This window comes from Zootoca vivipara, chromosome 13 (assembly GCF_963506605.1).
Source record: "Zootoca vivipara chromosome 13, rZooViv1.1, whole genome shotgun sequence".
In the NCBI taxonomy this organism is placed as follows: Eukaryota; Metazoa; Chordata; class Lepidosauria; order Squamata; family Lacertidae; genus Zootoca; species Zootoca vivipara.
Window position 1 is genome coordinate 4,620,751 of NC_083288.1, and position 15,041 is coordinate 4,635,791.

Here is a 15,041-nt window from a genome sequence, read left to right on the forward strand (position 1 = left end):
TGCATTGCAGGGGGTTGAACTAGATGACCCTTGGGATCCCTTCCAACTCTTCAATTCTATGATTCTATGAAAATCTGAAAGCTCTAATCAGCTAAATAATCATACTGATAAATGTAGATTTCAGGTTTTAAAGATCCGTGGCGTAGTGAGGCATTTTCCCTGAGGCATCAAGCCTCAGAAAATAAAACAACCCTATACCTATAATTACAAGACTCATTTTTGACTAATTATGACCTATTTATTCGTACTAAATAAAACTGTTGGCAGATTGTGACTGAATGCAGACACCAACTGTCAGGAAAGAGGCAAAACCTTAAAATAGAACAGAATGTTTGCTCTGGCTGACAGAGACAGCAGAATCCGACCTTTTCTAGTGTGACATCTGCCACTCAGGAGCCCCTCACAGGCGAGTACTGTTTTGCATTTGGCTAACTTAGCCCCAAGTGGGGCTGGACAGAGGAGGATGGAGGGGCAAAACGTGTAAGATATTGGAAAGGATTGAAGACTGGCTCAATGAGAGAAAAAGGGGCTGAACAAGTCCCTCCACTGATCCCTGGTAGCCCCATTCTGCTGCTAAGTTTTATGCATTAATTTAATAAATAATAATAATAATAATAATAATAATAATAATAATAATAATAATAAGCTAATATTAGAAGGTGGCTCAACACTGTTTCTGGCTACTATTCAAGGCTTTTAAGGGTGAAACCTCAAAGGTTCAGAAAGCATACCCGTTAAATTTAAAACTGATCACAGGTAAGTGCACAGCACCCAGCCCACCTTACACTGATACCACCTGGAGCAAAGGACTATGGCAGACAGTCACTCAGCATAGTAGGAACATTCTCTGCTAAAAGCACAGGTGCCAACATTTGGACTCCTGAAAAACCAGTTTTGTCACTAAAGGCCCTGCCCTTAAAACTAATAAAAATCCTAATGACAGTGGAATTGGCCCATGGGCCTCTCGCAGTGGAAGAGGTTAAGAAAGGAGGGATCTGACCCAGCCCAAATGATGTGGAACCCATTAAGCAGCTTAAAGCACCAAAATCCCTGAAAGTACAAGAAGCTGTGCTTGGGAAGGTGTCAATCACATTGAAGTTCATCCCAAGATTCATGGAAATCACAGCTGGCAAAAAGGCACTGAATGGTACTGAAACAACAAGACACTTCAAAACAAAAATGAAATTATCACCCAACTGAAGTATTGTGTTGAAACAAAGGAATTAACAGCTAGTGCCTCACAGGCAACAGTTGTGGCTGTGCTGTTGAAGGAAGGGCACCTTGTGGCAGATGCTTCAAGAGCATTAGCATCTACTCAGCAGAATTATGCTGAAGTTGAAAATGAACTACTTGCTATTGTCTCTGGGTGTCAGAATTTTCAACAGTACACTTAAGGGCACTTTGCAACTGTAGAAACTGATCACAACCTCTTGCAAGCATACTAGAGAAACCTCTAACCTATGCTCCACCAAGACTTCAGCTCTGATCCTGAAACGAATTCAGAAGTAACATACAAGCCTGCAACCACAAACTGGAAGAAATCAGACAGAACAGAGAGAGGCGAAGTAAAGTAAAACAAAAACGTAAGTGCAGAATGTCTTACCTGCAAGCATCAAGTTACATTGGCCATAAGAGAATTCTGGAACAATTAAGACAAAACTCACAGCAGAAAATTGTCTGATTTTTGAAGGGGAGAAGGTAGTAATCCCAAAGGCAGGAATATTTTAGTATTTTAACTTCTTGTATATTTTAATGTAGGTTTTTCCTGAATTTATGGTTTTATCTTTTTATAAACCACTTTGCGGTAGTTTTCTTTTTTCTTTTTTTTACAGTCAAGCGGTATATAAATTTTATGAAATCAATTGATCAATAAGAGACACCCTCCCCTGGCCTAGCATGGCAATGCCTCTCTCGTTCTTCCACTATTGTTGCCAGCTCATGGAGGTGAAATCTACACACATATACTCGAGTATAAGCCTACTTTTTCAGCACATTTTTTTGTGCTGAAAAAGCCCCCCTCAGTTTATACCCGAGTGAGGCAGGCGGTGGCAGAGGGACGAGTGGCGAGAAGGGAGCCATTTCTCACTGCTGGTCCCGCTGCTGCCGCCCTCCTCTCGCAAGGGCAGGCACAGGAGCTGCGGTTGGGAGAGGCTCCTATGCCTGCTCTTGCGAGTGGCAGAGGCAGCAGGGAAGGACCGAAGAGCCCGAAAGGGCTGCTTTCGGGCTGCTCCATCCACCTCCCCCTCCGTTCCCGCTGTCGCAGGAGGAGGAGGAACAAGCAGCCTGAAAGCAGCCCTTTCGGGCTGCTCCTTCCTCCTCCGCTGGTTTGTGGTGTGGTGAACCGGTTTATTCTCGGGTCAAAAAGTTTTCCCAGTTTTGGGGAGTAAAATTAGGTGTCTTGGCTTATATTCAGGTTGGCTTATACTCAAGTATATATGGGTAATATTGTTCCCCAGTCTGCACTCCCCTTCAGATTGCATTAGGTAATTTCTTCAGAGGCATCTCCACAATCACCGGGATTATTCCTCTCTGATACTTCCATTTATTTCTAGAGATCCTACAGGATTTGTAGTTCTAATAAATCCACAATATGAATGGGAGACCTTGCATGCTACCTGTTTCAATAGGGAACACTAGAAGAAATTCCTAACAGTTTTAATATGCCAGGGCTGGCCCACCCATGAGGCAAGGTGAGGCAACCTCAGGCGGCAGCAGCTATGGGGGCAGCAGATCCCAATGGAGATCTTTATTCTCCCCTTGTTCCTGATGCAGAACCTCACTCACCCCTCTTTCCCTGGTGGGGAGAGGAGCACCATATTGTGGTTCACCTCAGATGCCCATATGTCTTGGGCCAAACATAGTCAATGCACCTCAAAGTTAATAGTAATAGCACCCCACTATTCAACCCAACCTTCCAGTTGAGCCAAAATAACATTTTTCTTCAGTGTGAAAGTAAAATGTCTTCTTAAATCTGAAATCAATGGGACTTCAAACTATTTTACTTTAGAACTACACTCAATGTTTGTTTGCTTTTTAACCAAACTTTTAGGCTTCTTAAAAGACTGAAATTAAAGTATTAGTAACTTAGAACACTTCAAAGTTTTGTCCTTGAGGTGGTAACTGAATACAGTAATATGACACAGATTAAAATGCAAAGAAGGGGGGGGGATACCTCACAGGTATCCAAAAGTCTTATTTATAAATATTAATCAGGCTGAAATTTTATTAAAGGACTCTTCGTCAATAGAACTTATAGAATGAGGCCTTGTTATTTCCATTAGGTTTTACTGTGTTTGAAAGCTGGAATCATTAATTCAAAACCCATAATTCTACAGGATATGCCTACTAATAAGTCCTAAAAATAATTGGATCATCATCATTAAAACATGCTTGTTTGAAAGTGCTTGAGTGGTTGATAGATGATATACAGTGGTACCTTGATACTCGGATGGCTTGGCTCCTGAAAAAATCAGCTCCCAAACACCGCAAACCCAGAAGTAAGTGTTCCAGTTTGTGAACATTTTTCGGAAGCAAACATACGACGCAGCTTCCGCTTGAGTGCAGGAAGCTCCTGCAGCCAATCGGAAGCCACACACAGACTCCCGGAATGGATTAAGTTCGAGAACCAAGGTACCACTGTATAAAATGAAGATTTTAAGATCATTTTTAATTCTGTGTGATGTAAACTTCCAAGATATCAAATGCTGAACTATTATTCAAATTGACTTTCCATTTTAATGGTCATTCAATTTCCTGCTTCATTCCACTCCCTATTTCCCATTCTGCCCTATATTTATCTCTATTTGTTTTGAAATTATATTTTACAAGTGAGGCAAAGATGGATTTGACATTCTGAACCTAGTTTTGCTGGAGGCCACAATTTCAGCAAAAAATTCAGCTCAAATGAAAGGTACCGTAATATCATGAATGCTAATAAAAAGAATTTATTTCATAAAACTAGGTTAACATAAACCTATATATCAACTTCTATTTGTGTCAATAACCTAAAAATTAGCTAAATTTGCACAGAAGATGGAAGATGATGCTGGAGTGGCTTTCTGCCACTAAGCATTTATTACATTTTAATCTCTGTTTGTTGATGGAATTCCAGACCTCTTCAGGCTTGCACTTCAGTATATAGTGCAATATATTTTAATGTCTGCGTCTGAGGTAATCTTTCACTCCAAATAAAAAATAGCACTACTATACTCAGTATATAAAAGAGGGAAGTAGATTTCACATGAAACAGTCCTGTTTTGAGGTTCTGAGGTTTCTAAGAGGTGGCGTGCTCTGGTCCATGAGGTCATGAAGAGTTGGACATGACTAAACGACTAAACAACAACAACAAGAGGTGATCTATAGGTCATGGATGCCAATAAAAGGGACGGGTTCTTTATGCTTTTGTCAATGAGGTTAACACATCTGTGCTTGGCAGGAACTATTTAAATGTATAGTTTGAGGTGGCCCTCCCATGAATTTTTGCCTTAATAGTCTTTGACAACAGAAAGCATTGACATTGGTTCATAAAGAAAGAAACAAGGAATTAAGTATGGTCTTACGTTTTTATGTGTTATGTCTGTTTTTAGCCTAAAACAGATTTTCTGTTAGATACTTGATTAGAACAGTGGGGGGCGCTATGGGAACATGAGATTGCCATTTGCAGCACTGTCAGAGACCAGGCTGAAGAGGGCTATTCTGATGAGGAATGGTGGGGACCTCCCCCTGCTCCTGACCAGGATCCTGAAGCTGCCCAGGAGCAGTGGAGCAGTATAGATTTGGAGCAGTGGTTTGCAGAAGGATATAGTTTGGAAGACAACAGCTGGGCAGAACTGAGTGGGGAACAGCTAGGAGAAGAACGGGGAGGGGGGAGAGAATTAACAGACTCCCTTTCAATGGAAACAGAAGGCCAAATGGTTGCAAGATCAGGTTGCTAGACAAGGAAGTGACAAGGGTGGCTTGGGGGGGGGGAGTGGGTGGAAACATTAATTGGGAGCATATGTCCTCCGAGATGGAGTCTTTGTTCTTTTGCTGTGAACATTAAATTCTCTTTAACCTGTAAAGATACTATTTTCACTTTGTTCTGCTTATCCACGGCCAAAGGGAGGGAGGAAGTCACTTCCCCAAAGCCTGACAAGCTCTAACACAAGTCACCAGACACATTGGCATTAAACAAACAGTGTTTCATCCTGTTCAGATCTGTCCGGTGCCAGCATCTGATGGAGCTCATGGTTCCCTATGGCACATTGCCATCAGACCTCACTCTCAGCAGGATGGTGGTGTCCTTCCTAGGCCAGGCAGCCAGAGAAAGTGTGTTGGTGCAGCTACAGAGGGCAGTGGCACAGGCTGCACATTTAATTTTGGATATTTGAAGAAGCTAGGGTGGAGAGCCATTCCTACCAGTACCAGTGGGCACTGGGGGAAGCTGTGGGGATAGGAGCAGCCAACACTTGTGAGACTAGTCAGAAGATGCGGTATCCATGGGGTCCTATTTCAGGGAGAGGTGATGGACCAGTGCCACATGGAAATTGTAGTGTTCATAAGACACATGCTGGCCAGGGCAAGCTAGTGAAGGGGGCCTGCTTCATGAGCTCCAGGGAGCCCCAGCTCACAAAGCATCAAAGCGAGTTCAGCAGACAGGCATGTTTAGCAGCAGGGCAAAGAAGCCAGGAAGCACCATTGCGCCCCTCCTTTCCTTATCCTAAAGGAAACCCAAACTCTCTGTGAAGAAACTCAGTAAGCTACACGGACAGGTACACATGTACAACTATCTGCCTTTTGTGAAGGGGACCCTAGTGCGATTAACGGGGCCCATTAAAAACTTGATGCAGAAGCTGAGGTTGGCAGTGCATGAACAGGGAGGGTCACTTATTCGCTCCCCAGATATCATGCCCAGTAACACTGAACTGCATAGGCCAGATTAGGCATAGGCAACCTTGGCTCTCCAGATGTTTTGGAACTACAACTCCCATGATCCCTGACCACTGGCCCTGTTAGCTAGGGATCATGGGAGTTGTAGTTCCAAAACATCTGGAGAGCCAAGGTTGCCTATGCCTGGTGATGGAATTCGCCTCACAGATGTTGGCAACAACAAATTTTTGACAAACCTTCAGAAGGGCCTGCACAAGGGAAACTGTCCTCGACTAGAGAAAAGGGTGACTAAAAAGATTTCTGCCCCTTTTCTGGTGGTTAGGTATGAGAAGGAAAAGAGATAAGTTTTAGCCAAGTGACCCCCTGAGGTACCTTTCCTGGTGATGGCCTGGCCTCGAGGCTTGTTCTCTAGGTTATGGGGCCTTGGAGTGGTATATGAACCACCTTTGAGGCCCATGTTGTGTATTGAGTCAAAGGATTTTATCTCTGTATTATTATTGTCTGTATTTGCATTAGGATAAAGTAACTGCCTTTTGGTTCCAGAGGGTACAGCTACTATTGGTTCATTTAAGCTGCTGTATTTGGATCCTCTGTCTTATTGGTTCCCTCCAAAATGTATCCCTTTCTAGCTAGTTCCCTGTCCCTATAAATGTAGCCTTCCTGCCCTCAGAGTCAGTCTTGTTCACTTTAATAAAGAGCTGTTACTAGAGAACTGTCTCCAGCATGTTTTGTCAAGAGAGCTGAAATCACAAACCCCACGTCACAACAACTGGCGACGAGGATGGGATCCGGAATGCTGAGGAGCGGTTAAACACAACCCTGCCTCAGAGTCCGGATTGCAGCTGAGAACAAGACTCACTGGCCAGCTGAGAAGACGACCCTGCCCGCTAGGACAATGGAGAGTCCAAGGGTATTGGAGCCCTTCCAGCCATCAGAGCCCCACACCTGGGAAGACTACGTCGAACGCTTCGAGTTCTTCGCAGTGGCTCAAGGGATCACCGATGCCAGCAAAAGAAGGGCCACATTCCTGAGCTACTGTGGGCCCGAGACCTTCAAGCTAGCCAAGGCATTACTTGCTCCAGCGAAGCTGAGTGAGACATCTCTCCAAGATATTCTTGCCTGCCTAACAAGCCACTTGGCGCCTACTGAGACCAAGATGGCCCGGCGGATGGAGTTCCATAAGAGGCAGCAGCATGCTGGGGAGTCTGTATCCGCATTTCTGGCTGAACTCCGGAAGCTCGCTCAGCACTGCGGCTTCCAAAATCTGGAAGAGACTCTCCTGGATCGGTTTATTGGTGGTCTGAGCAGCAAGAAAGCCAGAAGACGCATCGTGGCTAAAGAAGAGGTTACCCTTGCTTCAGCCTTGAAGGAGGCCACCGCCACGGAGAATTATGAAAGAGAGGAGCTTGATGCCAGTCGCAAGGCCACTAAGCCACAGATAGAAGTTGCGCATGCCATGGACAAGCTAGAGGCTACTCCGAGCCAGAGCCCAGTCCGTGGGGTCGAGTTGGTGCGTCAGGCCTGCACAGTGCACAAAGATCACCGAGGCAGTTGCCCAGGTTGTGGCGGAAACCATGGGCGGAAGAGTTGTCGTTTCAGGGATGCTATGTGCCGGATGTGCGGGAAGACAGGTCACATCGCCAGGGTCTGTAGATCGGCGGCGTCAGGAGCAACAGGAGCACCTAGACTGGAGCATCGCAGACCGCCCACAGCAACTCATTTTCGAAAGGACTGCCACTACATAACGGAGATCAACGGGAGGGCCGTGCAGTTTCCAGCGCAAGGCAAGGCACACGTCAAGGTGAAGATTGAGGGTCAGCAGTGCGACATGGAGGTGGACTCTGGATCTGCATTCACCATTGTGTCGGACCAGACCGCGAAGACATTCTTCCCCAGGGGTAAGTTGCCCCCTCTGGAGCCCTTCCCGGCAACCTTGCAGTCGTACTCAGCAGGCCGCATCCATGTTATGGGAATGTGTGCCGTGAGAGTACAGTTCCGGGACAAACAGGCTGTACTCAAACTGGTGATTGCGAAGGGCAGTCGCCCCAGTCTCCTGGGCACTGACTGGTTCCCCGCCCTGGGACTGAGTATCTCAGGGCTTAATTCAATCCAAACCTGCCCTGAGATGAGCGAGGCATTATGCAAGGAATTTGCTGGTCTCTTTAATGGAAAACTGGGTTGTTATAAAGGGCCCCCAGTTGACTTCGAGTTGGACCCCGGGGTGGCCCCAATCCGACTCAAACCAAGGCGAGTGCCATTTGCACTGCAACCCAAGATTGAGGCAGAGCTGGATAAATTGGTCAAGCAGGGAGTTCTCTCACCCGTGGACTCTGCTAAGTGGGAGACTCCAATCGTCACGCCCCTTAAAGCAAATGGGGAAGTCAGGATATGTGCAGATTACAAATGTACTATCAATAAGGCACTCAGGGGAAACTCATACCCCATTCCAGTCGTATCACATCTGTTGGCTAAACTGGCTGGGGGCAAGGTGTTCGCCAAAATTGACCTGGCACAAGCTTACCAACAGCTGCCAGTAACCCCACAATCAGCGGAAGCACAGACTATTGTCACACATAAAGGGGCATTCAGAGTTAACAGATTACAGTTCGGAGTTTGTGTGGCCCCAGGGATTTTTCAAGGGCTCATGGAACGCCTGTTAAGGGGTCTGCCGGGGGTCTTGCCATTTTTTGATGACGTTTTGATTGCTGGAAAAGACCCACAGGAACTGGTTGCGCGTGTCCGTGCAGTGTTGCTCAAGTTCAAGGAGGTGGGGTTGCAACTGAAAAAAGAAAAATGCAGTTTTGGGGTGCCAACTGTGGATTTCTTGGGGTTTAAAATTGATGCATCAGGCATCCACCCCACAGATGCTAAGATTAAGGCCATCATCGAGGCACCACGACCACAGAACAAGACGGAGTTGCAGTCATTCCTGGGACTTATTAACTTTTATCATTCATTCTTACCCCAGAAAGCTTCGGTAGCTGAACCATTACATAGACTTTTGCAGAAAAAGAATGTGTGGCGATGGGGGCGGGAGCAGCAGAAGGCTTTTGACTCCTTGCGAGAAATGCTGAGTAGCAGGAGCGTCCTTGCTCATTATGATGAGTCGAAGCCGCTGGTCCTGGCATGTGATGCCTCTCAATACGGCCTGGGGGCTGTGCTGAGTCATAGGGAACCGGATGGGTCGGAAAAGCCCATCTCTTTCTATTCTCGTACGTTGTCACCCACGGAGCGCAACTATGCTCAAATTGATAAAGAGGCACTAGCAATTGTGTCAGGAATCAAAAGGTTCTATGATTATTTGTACGGTCGCCATTTCTCCATTGAAACGGACCACAAACCACTGTTAGGGTTGTTCAACCCAAACAAACAAACGCCACAAATTCTCTCCCCCAGAATGTTGCGTTGGTCAATATTCCTGAATGGGTTCCAGTACACCTTGACCCATGTGCCGGGGAAACAGTTGTGCCACGCTGATGCGCTGAGTCGATTGCCCCTTCCTGGCGGGAGCAATGAGGATCCTGCTCCGGCGGAGCACATTATGATGCTAGAAACACTTCCGGGGGCTCCTGTAACAGCTACTGATATAGCTGAGAAAACGAGGAAAGATGCTGTTCTCTCCCGTGTGCTCACTTGGGTGGGGAGGGGGTGGCCAGGTGGTCCGCATGAAGAAAAATTCAGGCCTTATGCGACAAGGCAGCACGAATTGTCCATGCATAAGGGTTGTCTCCTATGGGGAGATAGGGTGATCATCCCAGCACCACTGAGAAACAGGGTTCTTGAGACGCTTCACATGGGACACCCGGGAATGGTCAGGATGAAGTCGCTAGCCCGATGTTATGTGTGGTGGCCTGGAATGGACCAGAACATAGAACAATGGGTACGAACATGCAAGGCATGCCAAGAGGTGCGGCCAGAAGTGGCCAGAGCACCAGTCCACTGGTGGGAGCAGTCCAGGACTCCCTGGAGCCGGCTGCACATAGATTTTGCTGGGCCATTCCAAGGGAAGGTCTTTTTGGTTATCGTTGATGCATATTCCAAATGGTTAGAAGTGGCGATGGTCCCTAGCATGGCATCAGCTGCCGTAATCAAGGTGTTGAGGCAGCTGTTTGCTACCCATGGGTTACCTGAGACCATTGTATCAGATAAGGGGGCAGCTTTTGTATCCCAAGAATTCAGGGCATTCTTGGCTGATAACTTCATAAGAGGGGTCACATCCGCGCCCTTTCACCCATCCTCCAATGGGCAGGCTGAGCGCATGGTAAGAACAGCCAAAGAATCCATTGCGCGCTTAATGGAGGGTAACTGGTCGGCTCGCATTGCACGAATGTTATTTTTGCAGCATGCGACGCCGTGTACTGCGACGGGCAAGTCGCCAGCTGAGCTGCTCTTAGGTAGAAGACTGGTAACGGTGCTGGATTATGTCCACCCAGATAAAATGCCAAACCGTAATTCAAGAGCAACCCCCCAGGCTGAGACTGACACAACAAGGTATCTCGCCCCTGAAGATCTGGTCTGGGTGAGGAACTATTCACGAGGTCCGCGGTGGGTGGCCGGTGTGATCACCCGGGCTAGTGGACCTGTGTCCTATTATGTGACCTTGGAAAATGGGCAAGTTTGGAAGAGACATATAGATCAGCTGAGGCGCCGGGCGCTCAGCAGGGAGGAGTCAGATAATTCATCCCTGGCTAATGACGCACAGCTGCGAGACCAGAGTGAAGATGGCCCAGAGGTGCAGTCACCAGGGGCTTCAGCAAATGAACCAGGGTCTGCTAGTCCTCAGGATGACGAGGTACAGGTAGGGGACCCTGAGATGTCTGGGACTCCATCTGTTCCTGACGAAACCCCTATAGCAGCCCCTCCACCACAGGTAACACCCAATCCAGAATCTGCAACACCTGTTGTCAGGAGATCAGGTAGAAGTTGTAGGACTCCACAGTACCTGAGGGATTACGTCTGCTGTGCTCACTAGGGGGGGAGGGGTGTTGTGTATTGAGTCAAAGGATTTTATCTCTGTATTATTATTGTCTGTATTTGCATTAGGATAAAGTAACTGCCTTTTGGTTCCAGAGGGTACAGCTACTATTGGTTCATTTAAGCTGCTGTATTTGGATCCTCTGTCTTATTGGTTCCCTCCAAAATGTATCCCTTTCTAGCTAGTTCCCTGTCCCTATAAATGTAGCCTTCCTGCCCTCAGAGTCAGTCTTGTTCACTTTAATAAAGAGCTGTTACTAGAGAACTGTCTCCAGCATGTTTTGTCAAGAGAGCTGAAATCACAAACCCCACGTCACAACAGCCCACCTGCCTCATCTGCCTGGATCTATGGGGCCCGGGTGTGTGTGTGATGCAGCAAGGCCTACCTGCTCTCTCTTCATGGTGTGTGGCCTGGGGGAAGGCAGTCCTACTTCCATTTACCAAAGGCATGAGCTCCATCACACAAGTGGCTGCGGTTTCGCCTTACGTTACAGTTAGCTCCTGCGCCAATAGCATAGCTGCCAAGTTATCCCTTTTTTTAAGGGATTTTCCATTATGCTGAATAGGCTTCCTCGTGAGAAAAGGGAAAACTTGGCAGCTATGATTGGGCCAATAGTTGTTACCCCCTGCATCTTTTTATTATTATAAATTTAAACTTTAGTAAAGTAGTCCTAGTTCATACAAATCTGGGTGCTGGACTCTTTATTTGGCCATCAGGTGACAATTACCATTCCCTACAAGAAAGGCGCATACATGTCGAAACTGCACTTTTGTTAATGTTGTAGGGATAGTTTTTTAAATAGCTGAAGCTTTAAGCCAACTGCAGCTTGAATTTGTTGCTTACCATTTTTGCAGATAGGACAGCACTGATCTGGCTCATATTCGGGATCCACGCAGTCCGTCTGAGGACATGCAGACAATGTACACACTACTTCGCCATTGGCTTCACAGCGGCATTTTTCACAAGGCGAAACCTGAAAACAAAACAAACTGTGTTTTAGCTGTCAGATTTCAGGTTTGAGGTCTACTTTGTTTTTACTAGAATCCAAATGGCCACCAAGCAGAGGCAGGTACAAAGTAGTTCCTTGGGGAGGGAGGGATGCCATTGAGCTACATGCAAAATGGTAACTCAGGGGACAGAGCCAATTGCCTACTGCAACCCACTGGGATCATTACCAGCTTCTATAAATGTGCCCATGTTATAGATGGGTGTTATATATGGATTGGAGAGTGGTACATTCACAAAATACAAAACAAGAATTACGAAGAAAAAAAGACATCTGAATTACTATTGATCAGGGTTCAAACAGCCAAATTTCATGCAGGGGGAACTTTTTGCCGTTAACCAGTATCGAACCATAAACTCTTGGCCAATCTACTTCAGACCATCCAACATATACCAATAGATCCTCATTTATCTTCTACATACCCTTGATTTAGTCACTACATTTCAACAGGTTGGGCTCTAAGCATTTGATTTCATGTTGTAACTTCCTCTTCATAGTAATTTGAACAAGGAGATTGTATGAGCTCATGTGAACATGCTGATGTCAGGTGCCCCCCTGAAAATAGATCCCTAGATCAGCCAGAAAATCATTAGATCTGCCAAATCCAAACACTCTCAATTCATCTCAGTTCAGATTGTCCTGTAACTGAATTTGAACAACCAAAAACAGAGTTAAGGATAAACATGTGCAAAAAAGGAGGGGGGGAGCATGACAGTACAATAAAATTACTCATTCAGACTCCTTACCAGCATTACAAATGTTAAATAGAAAAAATGAGTTTACAGCTCTGCAATTCCAGTCTCTGCACTCTGCTATAGCTGAAGGACGCCACTGGTGGATTCTGTAGGAGGAGAGTCCATCCAGGTGGGGGCAATGTGCCTGACGATTGATCCCACTGCTTACTTGTTTGCCCAATTTATAAGACCTTAAGAGCAGCCATGTTCAAAGACTTAAATACCTGCACTGACAGATCAATTCAGTGCTTGGTTAACTTTCTATTAGGAGACCCGTTCTCTGACATTTCTGAAAAGGCAGGTTGTTTTGCCTTCAGAGCAGCAATTTTAAGGAGAAAAATTTGTGAGGGTGCTAAGTTAAATTCTTCAGTGGTGCAAATTTCTATTTGACAGAATGCCTATTTTAAATTGTTATTTTAACTGCGCAACATACTTTATTTTGTTTGTGTGTATCTTGTTTTGGCTTCAGCTACACAAATGAATAAACAATGGCAATAAAATACCGGCAAGAGGCCAAATCATAACCATATATGACAACATAAGACAGACGCATTTCAACAGAGAAGTCCTTATAAGTAGCCTAATATAGTAACAGAAACCTGAGCAGAACAATTATGTCAGAAATAAAAACAGTGATTGGAACAGCACTTCCAGAATTAAAAATAATCACATATTTAGGAAACTCACAAGTTGCAAACTAAGACTCACCAACTGGCTTTGGCTCTTGTATGTGAGACTTCAAAGAAGGAGGGCAAGACCTGGAAATAGACTGGGAACCAGTGCAGATTAAAAAGTGCAGACTTAATATGGTCAAGCTGTTCATTGCAATTAATCATCTTGTGGCAGTTTCCAGACTGTTCTTTTTAAAGAAAACACCACACATAACACATTGTAGTATGTTAAGATCTCATTCTCCCATGCCAACCTGCCCATACATTAAGATCAGCAGATTAGGGCTCCTTGTGCTCCCTGTGCTATAAAAGATGTGGGGTCCCATGGAAGGGCCTTTTCAGTAGTGGCTCCATGTCTGTGGAATGACCTTCAGACACTGAAGGGTGTCTGTCTAGCACCAGCTCTGCCTAGCACCAGTATTTTTGTTAGATGCTCACTTTTTTGCTATTTCTATGAAGCTTCTAGTTATGTAATAAGTGTATTTAATAAACATTGGTTTTGATGCTCTTGTCATAGCTGCCAAGTTTTCCCTTTTCTCGTGAGGAAGCCTATTCAGCATAAGGGAAAATCCCTTTAAAAAAAGGGATAACTTGGCAGCTATGGCTCTTGTATATTACATTTTAGATCACCTTATATTCCTGTAAACTGCCCCGTGAGCATGCTTGGCTAATAATAAATATATTTCTAAGTCAAGCTGAAGCTCTTTAAAGGTGCTTTGACCACAGTTGAGCCTCAAAAAACAGTGCTGGATTAATAAGCGTGCCCAGACTGGGGACCTGGTTTAGGGAAAGTGCAGCCCCATCCAGAATATTCCCCTGAGTGGATGAATCAACAATCAACAGTACCTCCATCTTGTCTGGGCTAAGACTCCATTTATGCATAGAATCATAGAACGGTAGAGTTGGAAGGGACCCCAAGGGTCCAACCCCCTGCAATGCAAGAATAGAATCATCTCAACTAAAGCACACCTGATAAGTGGTCATCAATCTGTCCCTTCTGAGGGAGTCCATACCACTGTCAAACAGTTCTTATTGTCAGAAAGTTCTCCATGGTGTTTAGTCAGAATCTCCTTTCCATCTTATCCAGGCCATTACTGGTCAAGGACAAGCACAGTCTAATGAAAAAAATAGATATAAAGCCTGATGTCATATACTACAGTAAATACTAGCTAAACCCTGGGCCAAATTTCTGGATGAATGTTCAACAACACAAGAGAAAGACTAGATATCTGTGGAGCTCCTCCTAAATTACTGCCCAGGGTCAAGCAGTAATCTTCCAGCCCCCTTTCTGGAAACATCCATCCTAAGTAAGAGGGGAAATACAGCCACATAGCCTGGACAACATATCCAGAAGGATACTGTGATTCATAGTATGAAAGACCTGAAGAAAAAAAAAAGACCTGATACATTTTCCTCAAAGGGACTTTGGGAGACAAAGACCTTATATAGTTCTGCTGTGTGTTCTCCAACATGGCACTTTAATTCCACCTTGCTCACTTCAAATACCACTCTTACCCATCAGCGATTCTCTCTTACAATATTTGGTCTGACATATCCAGTAGTCAAAGTGCAAGTACCGTAAGTAACTAGGTACCGCTACAGCGGGAAGGTAAACGGCATTTCCGTGCACTGCTCTGGTTCGCCAGAAGCGGCTTTGTCACGGTGGCCACATGACCACACGGTGGCCGGCTCCCTCGGCCAGTAAAGTGAGATGAGTGCCGCAACCCCAGAGTCGGTCACGACTGGACCTAATGGTCAGGGGTCCCTTTACCTTTACCATTACCTTT

At 45.5% G+C, this 15,041-nt stretch overlaps 1 protein-coding gene across 1 annotated transcript in view; it reads right to left on the bottom strand.

The window, feature by feature from the left end:
* Positions 1–15,041, bottom strand: part of VWC2 (von Willebrand factor C domain containing 2) — a 36,796-nt gene that overhangs the window by 4,778 nt on the left and 16,977 nt on the right. Inside the window, exon 3 of the mRNA XM_035108703.2 lies at positions 11,687–11,816. Within this exon, the coding sequence (XP_034964594.1) occupies positions 11,687–11,816 (130 nt within the window). The remainder of the gene's footprint in view (positions 1–11,686; positions 11,817–15,041) is intronic.